The 16,239-nt window shown below is 43.8% G+C and overlaps 2 protein-coding genes across 9 annotated transcripts; both read right to left on the minus strand.

The window, feature by feature from the left end:
* Window positions 1–45: 45 nt before the first annotated feature.
* LOC130389251 (SLIT-ROBO Rho GTPase-activating protein 3-like) lies at window positions 46–12,267 on the minus strand. Of its 8 annotated transcripts, none has more exons than XM_056598985.1 (23): window positions 11,215–11,473; window positions 9,995–10,047; window positions 9,738–9,825; window positions 9,413–9,584; window positions 8,709–8,871; window positions 8,368–8,430; window positions 8,007–8,126; window positions 7,756–7,884; window positions 6,988–7,209; window positions 6,479–6,580; window positions 5,899–6,129; window positions 4,717–4,801; window positions 4,570–4,597; window positions 4,318–4,411; window positions 4,169–4,229; window positions 3,613–3,690; window positions 3,150–3,278; window positions 2,590–2,695; window positions 1,975–2,202; window positions 1,830–1,876; window positions 1,448–1,646; window positions 1,219–1,267; window positions 46–1,000 (listed from the first exon to the last, which is right to left on the minus strand). In XM_056598985.1, the coding sequence occupies exons 3-23, from the start codon at window positions 9,802–9,804 to the stop codon at window positions 851–853; spliced, it is 2,523 nt and encodes an 840-aa protein (XP_056454960.1). In that variant the 5' UTR covers window positions 9,805–9,825; window positions 9,995–10,047; window positions 11,215–11,473; the 3' UTR covers window positions 46–850. The 8 variants fall into 8 exon arrangements, with proteins under 8 accessions (XP_056454960.1, XP_056454955.1, XP_056454938.1 ...); XM_056598980.1 differs by lacking the exon at window positions 11,215–11,473 and adding an exon at window positions 10,444–10,884; XM_056598963.1 differs by lacking the exons at window positions 9,995–10,047; window positions 11,215–11,473 and adding an exon at window positions 12,156–12,267.
* A 1,336-nt stretch (window positions 12,268–13,603) lies between these two features.
* Window positions 13,604–16,005, minus strand: naa10 (N-alpha-acetyltransferase 10, NatA catalytic subuni). Its single transcript, XM_056599017.1, has 8 exons — window positions 15,505–16,005; window positions 15,226–15,324; window positions 15,062–15,120; window positions 14,935–14,980; window positions 14,700–14,815; window positions 14,561–14,605; window positions 14,324–14,408; window positions 13,604–14,155 (listed from the first exon to the last, which is right to left on the minus strand). Exons 1-8 carry the CDS (start codon window positions 15,523–15,525, stop codon window positions 13,979–13,981), a joined length of 648 nt encoding a protein of 215 aa, XP_056454992.1. The 5' UTR covers window positions 15,526–16,005; the 3' UTR covers window positions 13,604–13,978.
* Between the last annotated feature and the right edge of the window lie 234 nt (window positions 16,006–16,239).

The following is a 16,239-nucleotide window of genomic DNA, read 5'->3' on the forward strand; positions in this document are numbered from 1 at the left end:
TATCTGACAAACTATCGTTTTTCATTCATCTTTTTTGAAAAGTTATTTAATTAGTACATTTACAATATTTTTATATTGTTGGACCCTCATCAAATGTATTTAAGCTAATCAATGTTTTTTTTTTAATGCTATAAAATGACACAAGTCATATCTTGGCATAATGTTTTATTATCCATCAGTTCACCATGTGAAAATAAAATCGTATACTGATCAGTACAAATACAAAATCAAAATTTCACAGTTTATCTAATGTATAAGTGACCCCATCTTTCTGGACAGCAGGTTGAATTGATGCGTGTATGTGTTAGTTCCGTTTGTTTAGAGTGAGTGACACCCCTTCATGGTCGAGAGTGAATTTTTTGATGATTAAGAGCACTTTTAATAGTTTGGCCTTCAAAGTTCAACACAAGGCCTATTTGTATTGAAAGGCCTAAAATACCATTATTATCCCATACAAACAGCCGAAAGAAATGAGCACATGTCAAGTATTTTATCATGTAGAACAGTAAAAAAAAACAAAAAAATAAATGCTCAATAGCTCAATCCAGTCTGTTGTATGAATAATAGCTTGAAAAATCTACCATCTTGTTCTGTGCGGTAACCACAAGGGTGCGCTGTATAAACATAAACTAAAGCTTTCCTGCCACACATATCCACATAAGTCATTGTTAGACAGTGAGCAACGTCTCTTAAACACAAAAGACACAACAACAAACAACACACATTCTCTCCAATAACTTAAACAGATGCTCACACATGTCGCTCTTTGATTCCTTTCTTTTTATCCATTTCTCTGCTATGTTTAGTTGATCTGCCCTTCTTAAAAGCCCCCTCAGGCTCCACTCTGTCCTCATGCTTTCTTCTTCCTCGACTGGCTCTGGGCAGACGGAGAGGAGGCGGCGGGGACGCTCGAGGAAGAGGAGGAAGAGGAGGGGGGTTCCTGGACCCCTTGTCGATTGAGAAGCTCCAGATGGACTGTGTCCATCTGGGCCCAGATCTCCTGTGGGATTAAACAAACGATAGGATGATAAAGATGAAAAGGGAGTAATGAAACAATGGCTCCCATTATTCTTGGGACTACTTCTTCGCCCAGGGAGCCTTTCATTACTTTCGACTCAGTGGGTTTCCAGTAATGGATGCCAATACACTGCTGCCAGCCTTTCGTGGGATAATTGACTTGAAAAAAAAAAATACTTAATTGAGAAACAAAGAACAGACCTTGTCAACGAGGACCGTCACTTCTTCAGAAGGCGAGTTGTTCTGTCCCCTGAGGAAAACAACATTGATAATTAACTAAAGCTTATATTAAAAATTCACACAAAATTCCAAAGTGAGCCGAAACAAATCTTAAGGCCCAATCCCATTTCTACCCCTTACCCCTGCCCCTTACCCCTTCAAAACAAGGGGGAGGGGTAAGGGGTAGAAATGGGATTGGGCCTAAACCTACCGTCTGATGTAGCCGGGGGAATGGGGGGAGGGCCTGGCCTGTGGGCCGATTGGAAGTTTCAAGTTGAAGAAATTTGCTCCCTTGCTGAAGCTGCCCCCTGTTGGCTCGTGACGGGACCGCCTCTTTTCCGAGGAGCTCCTGCTGACGGAGCGAGAGCGCTCTCCTTTTTTCTGCGTCGGTTTTTCTGGGTCTCCTGGATCTAAAACCGACAGCATGGTTCACTTAACAACAGCCACAGGAAACAAACAGCACGACAATGAAGAAGAAGAAAGCATGAGTGACAGCATGGAATGGAGAGAGGGTGCCCGAGGGTCATATCAAAGAGCAGCAGCGCGGATACACAATCAGTGTTAGAAGACTTAGAGGATCAAATCCCCCTTACCCTGTAAACATTCTGCATCCCCGTCTCCATCCTCTAGGATTGGCTCACTGAAGAACAAAGTGACGATTAGGAGTTAGTCCTTAAGAAATTGCCTGCTTGTGACTTTGTGTGCGTGAACACAATACAAATCCGCATGTGGTCTCACCAGTCGTCCTGTTCCAGTGTCATGCATTTCTCATACACGGGCCCCTGTACCTCGGCCTGGCTGGGGAACACACTCTCGTGCTGCAGGATTATGCTCTTCACCAGCGCGTTGATCTGAGGCTGCAGCGTAACCACGTCCTCGTCCGGCGCCCCCCTCAACAGACTGGGGCCGAAGCACACGGCCAGGTTGTAGGGCTGCATCATGTTCTCGTCACTGTACTGGGACAAGCTGCGGGCAGGGACTTTCGTTAAAAACTCAATAGGATTTCCCAAATCCAATTTAGAGAAATTAAAAAAGGGATCAGAGTGAGGAAGAGAGGAGAAACATGTCAGATGATGTGTGGAGCTGAAATGGTAGAATGTCTGCTAATTGAGTTAATCGTCTTATTTAATTTATCATGGGCATTTATTTATAATCGTACTGGTTCGCCACAGTGTGTAATAGAAACGGTAGCTGTTCTACCGCAGTGCTAAAAATATATTCTTCCTCTTCCTCCAGGTTCCTCATTACATCTGCTCCGGGTTTCTTTAAATTGCATGTTTGTTGTTTTTTTGCTGAACACCAGTTAGAGGTTACCAGTTCCCAGAACTTGGTGTGAAGCGTTAAGGTACATACTGGTTAAGGAATGCAAAGAGGTATCTCATGACTACGACGAGAGGAGCAGGGTAGGCGGAGATGACCAATTTCAGATGAGCCACTCCCTCTGTCTCACTCTCCATTTCTGTGAAAGGCGAGAGAGCGAGATGAGGGAAAAATTGAGCAAGCCTTTGCATGCTGACACACCCATTCACACGTACATGTTTCAACACAGCAACAGGGCCAAGCATGCTAAGAATAATGCCTCCCCAACAACTGTATTTGCAAATTGCTAGAGGTGATCTTTTCACAGATTCCCTTTCTTTACAGATTGATAAATAGGATTTTCCTATTCGCCAAGAGCGACATATTAGGAGTATTCAGTAAACACAGATTAAATCAATGACAAAACGAGTTGCTGATCAAACCACGTGCAAAAACAGGCAAACAAGTTTGTTTCCCAACTTGTGGGGAGCAATTATAAAATAGCTTCTACAGAGATACAGATCAAAATGGACAGAGTCTAAATCCATTAATCAAAAAGTCAGCCACCAAGCCAAAACGCATTGGCACACACGCACACACAAAAACACACTTACGGAAGGCCTCTAGCAGCTGTGAGGTGCTCTCTAAAGGGAACAGGGGGTTCTTCAGGGTTCTGAAGTAGAGCTTTAACACCCCCGCCACCGAGTCCATGTCGACCGGCTGGTCTGTCAGGGGGTCCTCTCCTGCAGCACAGCCCCACAGCACACTGCCCCACATTATTACACGCTCTCAAAAGGAGGGGCTACATCTCATGGTTCTCACCAGGAAACCCACACACATGCAAAATCCCACCGACACACACAGACCAGAAGAAAACAACACACAAACACACAGAAAAAGCACCACACACAAACCACGAAAGAGACACAAAAGCACACAAAAATAAAACACACACACACACACACACACACACACACACACACACACACACACACACACACACACACACACACACACACACACACACACACACACACACACACACACACACACACACACACACACACACACATCTACCTCTCTCAAAGGCATCCCTCAGGCTGATGATCTCTGCTTGTAAACCAGGAACTCTGAAAATTCCTTCATGGTGGAGACCTGACAGAAAGCGACTTCTGTCGATCAGCATAATATTCATAACCAAACAAACAAAAGCGTACTCAAGCTAGTGTATGCAATCTGTTCTAGAAGCATTTGTTTGATGTTTTGCTGACAATGTGGTTTTAACAGGAAAGGGTTGATGACGGCCCGCAGCGACCAGCTGGGTCACCTGCAGGGACCACACGATTCGCCCGCAGTGCACGTTCTATCTGAACTCAAAAGTTGTCTCAAAAGTTCAATGTCGTGCGCATTCATTTCTGAGAAAGCCGTGCAACTTTGGTATTCAGGAAGTTTGTATGAAACAAGTAGCCCTTCGTATTACTCAGTACACTTGAAGTAGCTCTCAAGTTCAGAAAGGTGGGTGACCCCTGATGTAGGGTATCCAGTTAATATTTTTCAAGTAAGTAAATGATCACAATACAAGGTAAAACCTAATGATGAAGCCCAGAGAGCTATAAGCTCCGGCCTGACTCACCCTTCAGGTTGATGAAGCGAATGCAGCTCTCAACAACTTCCGGGATTTCCTGTCCTGAAGCCTTGAAGAACACGTTTATATGTTTTGACAGATTCAGGTATTGAAACAGCATCCATGATGAGTCATAATGATAAAGAGTTGATTGTTACTTGTATGAATGGAAGGATGTCGCTACTGAAAGGTTTGTGACTCAAGTTGGCCTTTGACTGGTTCCTCCTCATATGCACAGACTTTGGATTAAGCCTGTAGATGGAAAGGACATTATCTTAAATAGCCAGGTAACCTACAAATTTGTTTTTATTAAGCCCATTCATACAATGAACAAGATTCACTAGTAAATGGCTGTATTTGTGCTTTCCCCTTTCACATGATTAGAAGACTGCAAACAAATGCAGGCTCACCTGCGCTGTTGACCATTTGTTGCTTGAGCTGGAAGGAGGAAAGAATTAAGGAAATGATACAATTCTCAGAAATGTGGCGACACTTTAGGTGTGACAATAGTGGGGAACGGAACTTTGACGTACACCGCAGTAAATATCAGACCGTACCTTTTTCAACTGCTACTTTAAGCAAATCATGCTTAGCCTGAAGTTTGGATGCCAATGAACTCCCTAGCAGGTACTCCTTTACTTTCTGAAAAACAAGTTGGAAACAATTTGTCCCGGTTAGCAATAGTCACCGTTTTTTCAGCTTATCAACCACTTACCCTTACCAAGCAACACGGGATGCACCAATCTTGGTTTATCTTGGACAATTCTGAATGCCATTTAAAAAAAGAAAAAAAGGAAATGGGTCGACAAAGATACTGATTGGCGATTCTCTGCCTCGAATTGTCCAGTTTTTTTCCACACATTTGTTTAAAATGTGGCAGCCAGGTTTATAAAGCCAGTGTTGCTTCATATCTTGTACATAAAACCTAGTACTATATCATCAAATATCAAGATATTTGTAGAATAATAGAATACAAGCAGTTAATAATTATTTAGCCGATAGGCTTTACATTACATTTACATTGGAATTCTAGGAGTTTACTTTCATAAAACATGTATCAACATAATTTGCTTAGACTTGGCACTTGGGCACACGTTCATCGACCGAGGGCTTATGTTGACATTTCAATGGAAATACTCATTCAAATGACGAAAGAAAGCCGTTTGAACACCTGCTGCTGTGACTCAAGACACTTCCCTCTTCAACACATCCTTATTTATTATTTCCACAAATACTCACAAAAGTAATTCAACAAATTCCAGCCTATGCAAATGTTCTGCACACACGGAAACAAGTTGATATAAAGTAAATTTGTCACCAAAGATACAAGAATTTAAACATTAAACAGCATAAATAACCAGTAAGCAAAGGCAGCATTAACCATTTCACATCGATTAATATAGGCTACTAAAATTCCATGCAAATACGGTGGCTGCAATCGTTGGAATATGCAACACTTGGGTTATGCTTTTAACAGAGCAGAAGAGCGGTTTGCAGTCTTTTCCTATGAGGTTATAAATGTTTCAATAGTTTCCACTTACATAGGGATGTGCAACTAAGGACTACTCTTATTTGTTTTTCAGTCACTTAATGTTTCCTGTAATCTGCAAATTGTTAGTTGAACGTCCTTGTTCACTGTTCACTGTTTGTGTGCTAGGAGGAAGACCTGTATGGTTTCAGTTGATTGGTGCAATCCCACAAACAACACACATTGTAAATACTGTGCATTATGGACTCACGGTGAGATAGAGTTGCTCAATCTCCTGTTGGTTGGCTCTCCGCCGGGCTGCACTGGGCTTGCTTGCCTGGTTCTCTGCGCCCTCTTCCTGAGGGCAACCGGTGCCACCACCAACCCCTCCGCCGCCACCACCACCACCACCACCACCACCACCTCCTCCACTAGGCTCCAGGTCGTCGTCAGAGACTATCTCCAGCAGCGAGGAGTGGCCGACCATCAGGCCTTTCCCAGCCTGGGGGCCAGGTGGGAGACGCAGGGGGGTGAAGAGAGGCATACAGCGGGATAAGAAGTGGGGGACAGAGGGGGGAGGAATGAGACGGAGGGAGGAGGGAGAGAGAGCGGGTAGGAGGGACACAGAGATGAGAGTCGGAAGAGCCAGAGAGGACAGGAGGGACAGACAGAGAAGGTTGGGAGCGGGAGACAGAGGGGGAAGAGGAGTTGGAGAAGGAGTGAGGCAAAGCTTTGAATCTTTCTGGTCACCCCAAGGCGTCGGTAGACATTGCGGAGCTAAATGCGATGGCTGTGCGGGTGTGGGGGTGATGGGGGGGGGGGGGGGGGGGGGTGCGGGTGCTGCAACGTACCTCCTCCGTCTCCTGGCAGACGGTTGTCAGCCTGTTCTGTATCTGTTTGAACCGGGTCTCCAGCTCTGTGCTCAGCTCGTGCTCTGTGCTCACCTCACACACCTGAGAGCCACAGGGTCAAGGGTTTTAGGGTTCAACGCAACAAAGAACATACAACACAAACGTCCATTCAGCCTCTATGTTTTGGGCGTCTATGTGATTTGCCCTATTTGGAATATTGTCTGCAGCAGGGCTTTCTGCCAGCACTTTTATTACAGTGGAGCCGATGGTATTTGGTTTGTTTGTGCTCAAAGCAGCAGAAATAACTTCGACAGCAAACAACTCTTTTGAGATACAATGACACAGCTGCGACAACCTACAGTCTGCATTGTTAACGGTAATCATAGGGAAGAACATTTATTTCAAATAGGGCATACAAAAGTATGCCCTATTATGATGGAGACACACACACGCGCACACACACGCACACACACACACACACACACACACACACACACACACACACACACCTGGTCTCCGTCGTGGGGTTGGTACTGGAAGCGGAGGGGGAGGCAGAAGGTGTTGTTGTGAGTCTCCAGGAGGTTGTCTCGGTCCATGTTCTGGACCAGTCCAGAAACGGTCCCCTGGATTTGCTGTAGCCCGGTGCTCTGGTTCTTCTGGGCGTGGTTCCACCGTGACAGGTAGCTCCGCATCACACGGCCCACCGTTTGATGGTAACCCGTGTCTGCGCACTAATGAAGGCAAGAATTACTATTTGGTCACTTAAGGCCTTTTTTATGGTTCCACGTTCCCGCAACGCAATGACCACGCAGACGCTTTGACGCAGTCTTGAACGTTTATGGCTCTGCGTCGGGTGTTAGTAAGCCGACCAATCACAGCCCTTGCTGCTGCGTCGCCTCAACGGAAGGTTATGATTTTTGGGAACCACACGTCCGGCCCCTGCGGTGGACGCAAGGAGGGTACTCAAGGACGTAGGGGGTCCGTAACCCCCTTGTCTTTGTTGTAACGTTGAGCCATAAAAAGCCCTTCAGTAGATGCTTTCATCCAAGGGGTTAGGCACCTTGCTCATGAATTCCTACAGGTAGGCTGAAGACTTGGGAATCAAACCCACATCCTTATGACGGCGAATTGCCCAGTATCTTATATCCACAAAACTATCCTGCCACCCGACTACATTGTGAACTGAGTTACAAAGTGCGTTATGTTTTTATAATCCATTCAAATCTATTCATAATGGGAAAGAATGGACACAGGTTCAACCAATGGGCGACACTCACGTCTATGAGCGTGGAAATGTCCTGAAGGTAGTACTTGTTCATTGAGGCGTTGGCGGCGGCCAGGTTCAGAAGGTACTCGTTTCGTGCCTTGCTGCACTTCACCTGGATCTCCTGGACCTTGCCCTGTCTCTGTGTCACCGACATCAACAGTGACGCGTAAGAGACGATTGACAGATTCAAGCGTACACAAAAATGCAATGCCGAGGTTGGTGATGATCGCATCGGCAAGTTGGTTAAACATGGCGTTTTACTTTTTCTATCAACCTCTCCATTTTCTTGGTTTTCTGTTTTTCCTCCTGTTTCTCTGCATCCCTCAGCTTCCCATCCGCCAACATAAAGTCTGAGTAGTACTGCAAGTATGTCCTCCATGCCTAAAGAGACACAGGACCCCAACACACACACACACACACACACACACACACACACACACACACACACACACACACACACACACACACACACACACACACACACACACACACACACACACACACACACACACACACACACACACACACACACACACACACACAACCAATATTCAGTTAAACGCTTGTTTGTTTTGCATGTTGCATATGGAAGTTCGCTCGGTGATTGCATTTGCTCACGCACTGTTTGGAGCTCTATGGTGACCTTCAACAGTCCGTCCTGTAGCTGCGCACACACCTCTTTACTCTGGAAATACACAGACAAAACAAAAGCCCCCGTAAGTTAGTAACAAACGTGTTCGCTCAAGAGCTGTAGAGTTGTGCCTGGGAGGGACTGGAGGAAGATACAAACATGCCAACAGTCACCCTGCTCAGAATATCTGAATAATAGTTTTAGGTTTGTTCATCATCTGCAATTAATAGAACAAGGAGCTGCTGATCCCTAGTGCTGCCACATGAATAGCTTGAATTGCAGGCTTCCTCCAAATAGTCCAGACAAGTGCAGACAAGTAACCGATGTTGTACCTTTCTGGAGAGGCGCTGGGTGTACTCCAGGCAGTTAGCCAGTGGCTGGATGAGCAGGTTGCTGCAGCTCTCGCTCAGACCACTGTGGTCCCTGGCCTCCTGGCGAGTCTGGGCCAGCAGGGACCGCCACACCTGGGCCACTGACTGGCCACTGGGCTCCTTCCTGGCAAACACGCACACAGGGAGAGGAGGTGGTCAATTCAGAGAGAGGGAGAGCTGACAATTAAGAACAATCATATCATTGTGATTATGATGACCACACAGAAAAGGCCTTTGTGGTTTGTATCCCTCAGGAGCCGCTCATATTATCTGCAATAGGATGCTCAAAATATGAGAGGCAAAAGGCTAGTGTCTGTGGCTGTTTGTCGTAGTCAAGAAGACTGTCGATCAACGTGATTAAAAACAGGAAATGAAATTCAAGTCAGCCCCTGATCACCGCATGTCCTAAGTTGACCAAAGTTCAATGTTTGTCACGCCCTTCTGCGGTGTCGCAAGTCGACGTACTGGACTCAAGCTGTCCTTTGTTCTTTTGGCCATACATCTAATACACTTCCAACATAAAGTAAATCGGGCAACTCGCCTCTCATTGCATTTGCAGCCTCCGGTGGCACTGTAGCAGGAAGTAAGCCAAGGATCAAGTGTGATGCAGGCTTTTGGTACAAGAGGGTTTCGCACACGATTAGGATGCTGGGCCACAGTCTAACCTCTTGATCTTGGACGTGAACTTTTCGGCGAGTCTTTCCAGTGAGCGGGCGTAGTCGCCCTCTATCTCCCCCCGCCGCCGTAGGTATTCACTCAGGTCCTGCATCTGCTGGCTCTTGTGCTCCAGTTGCAGGTCTAGAACCTTCAGCTGGTCAACTAGCTGGCTGCGGACCTCTGAAAAGGGGAACACAGAAGACAAAAGTAAAAACAAAACAAAACAAAGAAAAACAAGCCAGACAGGATATGAAGTCATGCTCAGACTGATTTTGTAAGGACTTTTGTCCCTAAAACAAGCGCCGCTCCCCAAAGCTCATCATTGTAATATACCTTTGATTTGTGTGTCGTAGGTCACCACACCGACCCTATCCTTTCTCAGCTTCACGTGGGAACTCATCGTCGCTCCAACAGCGTGATTCTGTTAAACAAAACAAAGTAAAGTGACATCATCATGCAACGCAAGAATCCCACAATGCTGTGGTATATGTGTGCAAGTAGGCACAATGCCCTGTATGGACCTTTTCTCAGCACAACAAAACCCCAAGGCCTATATCTGTTACTGAAGCAGGCTCTATCGCACAACCTACTTCAAACACACTGCTACCAGTCAGCCCCTCCTATTGATACGGTCGGTCTCCTCCTACAACAGAAAGATATTTTTCTCTTACTGTAACACATCTCATGAGCGGGCCCTTCCTCTGCTCTTCCCCGTTGACGGGAAGTCCACTAATGAGCTGGGTGGCATGTGTTGTCCGCTGCGTCGCTAGTAACGTTACTGCACAAGTGCAAAAATAGCACCAGCAACATTTCGGCTGCCCTTAAAATAGAGGCCCACCATAATCCCACGCGTTGTAGTGTGTTGAAGAATACACATCGGTTGAGATAATTTTATACTGAAACGCTTTGAAGAAATAACAGGACTACATATCCTGAAAGAGTATAGCCTACTAGGATACTTTTTTTGTATTCAACAATTAAGGCAAGGATATGTTGACATTACGTTTTATTTCGTAAGAAGTACAGAAACATTACTTACATTTGAAATTTAGATCTTACACATAACCTAATGGAACTTTATATTAAATATTGCATTTTCACCAATGTGTTGTTGGTATATTTCGGTTGAATAATTGACATCGATTACAAATGACCTAACCTTGCCTCTTTCCATATGGATTAAGAAGGGAGGTGTAAACTTGTCAAATGGAAGAGAAAACAGAAGCCATTGTGTGTAACGTTAGCGTCTTGGCTCTCTTCCCAGGCCTACAGTTAGGTGCCAGAGGCCCCTGCAATCACATGACCGTTTAGCGGATCTAATAATTTAAACTCAGCAAATATCTAGCTCTGTTTTGTCTTGCCGGAAAGACGAGGATTATCAGTGCCCTTCTGAAAAGGGAAGGGCGTTTTCCTAAGATTAGCAAATCAAATCCTCCAACTGCTGAATATGGACTTTTTTTAGTTGTACAAAAAACAAGTTAACAAATTACCGCCGTTTTAATGATAACAGGAACTTCGGCTGCACCTGTTGTTTGTGCTTGTTGTCTACAGTGCTAGATAGCTAGGCAGGCCACCCTATTCTGTTCTGTTACCTGCTACCTGTAGCTAACGTTAGCTATTTTGCAGCTAGTCGTGTGGATTTTTCCAGAAATCACAACTCAACCCTGCCTCGGCGCTCCTCGTGATTATGGTAAAAACACAACGCTAGTTGGATTTGTTTGGACAACTTGAAGCGAAACCATCATTCATATCTGCGTCCAGCTGTCAAAAATGTAATAGTGATTTTAAACTCGTTAAAAATATGACTTACCAATTTAGAGTTGAAAGTTACTAAGCTTTAACTTTGAGTTTAACGTACTAAACAAGCTATCTATTGGCCTATATTCAAAACATAGTTATCTGGATTAACTGTGGCTACAGCGATACCTAGTGGACAGCCATAATCTGCAGTGTGCTACACGCTTTAGACAGGCTAGTAAGTGCCTTAGATTAGCAAACATTTTCACCTCAACATCAAACCTCATGACTAATGAATAGTGCGGGAACCAGCATCCCTAAAGCCCCGCAATAATGGAACTCATTTTACTGTGTTTATACAGTTCTAATCTTTTCACACACACACACACACACACACACACACACACACACACACACACACACACACACACACACACACACACACACACACACACACACACACAATCCCTAACCCCCTCACAGTTTTCTGCCTGACTTCCCCTTTCCTCGAAAGCTAAACTCAAAGCATTTCCCCACTCAACAATGCAACAAATTCGGTTTTAAACATGACAGCTATATTGCAACACCCCCCACCCCACCACTCCCAAAACTGTCGGCCTATGTTATTTTCCTTACTATGTCAGACTTTTCCAGAAGACTCTTCATTCTTGTTCTATGTGATCATTACTGATTCACCCCCCTCAAGCATGGGAGGCTGCTGTCACAATAATTATTGAATACTAGTCTGTGCTTGTCTCGTACTGAATACTGGAGCAGAGCTCTCCTAACAAGTTCACAATGTGTGTGGCTGGGAAAACGTTGAGCATATTTTATGAACTTATCTCTGTGAAGTTGTAGAAGTAGTAGTAATAGTAGTAGTAGTAGTAGTAGTGGAAACAAAGTTAACTCAACTCTGAAGATAATAACATGTCATTAGAGGCCACCAGCCGGATCAAATAAAAACTAAACATTGAAATCATTCCCAAACAAAATATTCATAAATAGGATTCCTACCTGAGCATTAGAGTAGTCCAAACCAGTTTGTTCGAGTCGAGACTAAGCAAACTGCTGCCAGTTGATGGCACAGTAAGCCCTCAACTGTTTCACCTCCCCCTCACATTGGACACAGGCACATGTGGGTGGAACTCACCATCTTCCTTTCTGTTGTGTTGCTTGTCTGCATACAAACAGATACCTACACACACACACACACAAACATACACACAAACAGCGCGTGACACACAAACTCATTCTTTCGCTTTGTCATTTTGACAATTCCCCAGAGTCTTTACTTTCAAAGAATCCCTTTGAGACACGAGTGCCTGGTAGGTCCCTGAGTCAAGCTGCTTGCATCTGCCCTCATAATTTGACTCGGGAGCTATGCTGCATTCCCTGTGAGTGCTGTGAGATCACCACTACTTTTTGAATCTATGAAACCATGCTTAACTTTCTGTACAGTATTAGTAAGTTTGGTGACAACAAAAGAGACAGTAAAAGTTGTTAAGACAGCTATATGCAATTACTAGGAGCCATATATACAATGTATAAGATAACAAACATGAAAACATGTTAATGTTTCAACAAAGCTGTGTACTTGATTGAAAGAAAGTGAGAAACATGGTGTATGGGTGGTGAATTTGAAACTTGAAAACCTTACAAAAATAGAAATGGCCAAAGTGCTGATTGCATCACTCATCTCTGAGGAGTATGTTCACTATCAAACACTGACTCCTCTCTGCCCTTCCTTCCTCTATGCAGTTGCACACTGCAGTTATTCTTCCTCTGCTGATCTTTATCAACATTAAGGGGAACTGAGGAAGGAAACATCCCCATCTTAATTGTTGCTCATAGATGGATCAAGACATCTGATTGAACGAAGGCTACGTTATTCCTCCTGTTCAAAGACTGTACTGCAGTGACGAGTAGAAAAATGCCAACAATAAAGAGTCAATGCTTGGCACATTCAAATCTTTTAAACGGTCACTTCCGATAGGGTAGTAAACAGCGTTGTAAGCAACAGTGCCGTGTATTCCTTTTGAAAATGCAAAAGCCGTCAAACAGGTTCACCCTACTCACTACCTCCCCCTGCTGCACCCAATGAGAACCAAGATAAAGGAAACCTGATTCCAATAACCAGCAGCACACTACCCTTTTAGTTGAAAGTATTTACTGGCATACTGCTTAACCAAACCAAATCAATGAAAAATCATTGTTGATTGATGTCCCTTAAGAATGACTTAATGATTTCCATGGAACCAGGGAAGCATAGACAAGAAAAATGGTTTGTATGACAGTACTTGAACTGTAGTGTATACGTTATGTAGCATGGATCTGTACGCTGCATCAGCTGCTCCTTAGTAATGAATTATAACAGACTAGCCAACTATGTAGAATATTCTGCTTTTTTATATACATTATATACCGATTGAAAGGATTGCACCAAAGGAAAGAAACAAAAGGAATTATTTTAAATTTTTATTTCGAGTATTTCTATGAATACTTCAAGAAACCTGATTGTGACAATTGAAGATCCAGGCAAAATTATAGCCAGAGCTGGGGCAACTCCTAAACGTGGTGACAACAGCAAGTCCAAATAAAAACGCTGACGGCAGTTATTAAGTTGTAATATTGTTTCAATTAGAAAACTTCCCCATTCATTCATTCCCCAAGTCTCCTTTGTTGTTCACCAATAGTGAAGTTATCTGAAAACAAATGTGTGAGTAACACAAAAATAGAGATTGATGTACATTAGCCATTGGGTTGGGGCCATAAATATTGCCAGGTAGAAGCTAAAAAGAGGTGCAGGATGAATTTTAAAAATAGCTAGGATGGCAGAGTCATTGTGAATCCGAGGAGGAGTCTTTGACGTCTGTGCTTTCCGTTGCCTCGCTGACTTCACTGAGTTCCTTGCTCTCTCCTCCACTGTCCCTCTCAATCTCCTGGTCTCCTGCTAGGCTCTGGGCAGGCGTCTCCTGGCCCGCGATGCGCGCTCCAGCCTTTCTCAACTGTGGGACCTATAGACCGCAAACGCACACATATAACACAATTAGAAATCGGTTGTGGCGTGGTGGATCCGACTGGCTTTGATAGTGGCCTCTGTGAACAGGTTTAGGGGCAACAACCGTGACGACAAAGACACCGCCACAACTCCGTCCACGTGGCCACAAATCGCTAAAAGTTACCTCGTCAGCCATGTGGGCCAGGTCTCTCTTCATCGCGTAAGCATCTTCCCCATCGGCATAGTATTTAGGCTCTATTTCACTTATCCTGGTAAAAGAAATGGACAGGTTATCGACTACCTGAACACAGACGGACAATGTGATAGTACATACTGGTGTCTTGGTATTGCACAGGGAAAACCTGTCAACCAGTGAAGTAAATGTTACTTTACTGGTTGATACCAAATGTTTCAGACTTACTGGAATTTCAGTGTGTTGGAGTAGAGGTGCAAAGCAGCTCGGTTGCTATGACGGAAGAATGCAATACTTATGTTAAAGTGGCTGCATTGCTACACAACAGGTCAGAAAATGCTGGTTTGGGATACGCTAAGAGACAAACCTTTTGCGAACATGGAGGGAGACATATTTAGCGTTGAAGTTCTCAATCATAGCTCTGCTGGCCTGGTCCATTAGCTTCTGAGCCAGACCCAAGCGTCTATGGGAACGCTTTACAGCCTGAACAGCACATAACGTAGTACCAATTATTATTGAAAACGATGATGCCATTACCAACGTATAGCAATGAAACAATAACAAGGAATATTAACAACGTATTGTCTTTTCTACAGTCATACCAGTGATGTGATGTGTCCATGGGGTACATCATCTGGGTCCTCTTCCCTAAGAGTTGTAAGATAAGACCACCATTAGACATCTTCATAAACATTTTCGCTGCAAACATTTTGGGTAATGGATACTTACATTTTAGCCAACACATATCCTACTATTTTGCCATTCTCATCTTCTGCGATGTAGGAGAGCTTAAAGTTGTAAATAGGAGAAGAGTACAATGAAATAAGATGCAGGCGAAAAATAAAACGTTGTTTTATATAGTAAACCAGTAAAAACATAACACTAGAACTAACCTGAGGCCAAGATAATCCATGGTAGAAGTAATATTTCATTTGGTAGTTTTCTGGAAGACACAGCAGGTTGCAATGCTGCATATTCATGAGATCTTCCGGCTGTGTGAGAAGAAAACATTAAAAGACTGACTTTATACACATTATAAATAGCATGTCACACAATGTTGAGAACGTCAATTTGAGAAACGTTAGCTAGCTGTTTCATAGTCAAGTAGCTAGCAATGCCTGACTGGTCAAAAATGCCATGCGTGTTAAAGCGCCGCTTGATAGTAAACTTACCCTTGCGTTTCGTATGTTCATTTTGAAATTGTTTAGTGTCCGCTTCTAGAAAATCCGATAAAGATATTAGGGGCCAAACGTCATAATATTGTGAGAAACTGTTAGTTCTATAGTGCTATGTCGCTAGCTAAGTAATTTCGTTAGCATGCGAAGGTGGGGAGAGAGAACTGACTTCCTCAGCGTGCCACAATAATGGAGCACATTTCCGCCTAGAGCCAATGCTCCAACATCACAATAAAGGTCCCCTAGACTGAAAATAGATCGACATCATACATTTACACGTATAATAAGATCCATCTAACGCTTTTACTTTCCGGACGTTTCACGTTAGTACAGAGACGGAAGTAGTATTAAAAAAATGCTGCACTCTGGCGAAGACAGTCTATGGCAACTTTCAAGTCGCGAGAAGCCTGTTTAAGAGCGACTAGATGTGACTTCTGTTCTCGATTATGCCTCCTTCTCTGTTCCCAAATTAAAATGGTACTTTATTAACCCCTGACGAGAATTTATTTTCTATAATTGTAGTCTATTTGTACACATTCACAAACTCATTGATTCCTTTGTACATTGTGTGTTCACGCATTGTTCTGCTGCAAAAAACATACATATCCTTATTAAAATCAAGCGACACTGGAGCAATTATTTTTCTCGAATGTATTTGTATTTTATTTTATATAGTCTATGAGCGAGACTTTTTGATAGTAAAATTTGCATGCCATCTATTCGCATCCAATT

This window comes from Gadus chalcogrammus, chromosome 1 (assembly GCF_026213295.1).
Source record: "Gadus chalcogrammus isolate NIFS_2021 chromosome 1, NIFS_Gcha_1.0, whole genome shotgun sequence".
Classification (NCBI taxonomy): Eukaryota; Metazoa; Chordata; class Actinopteri; order Gadiformes; family Gadidae; genus Gadus; species Gadus chalcogrammus.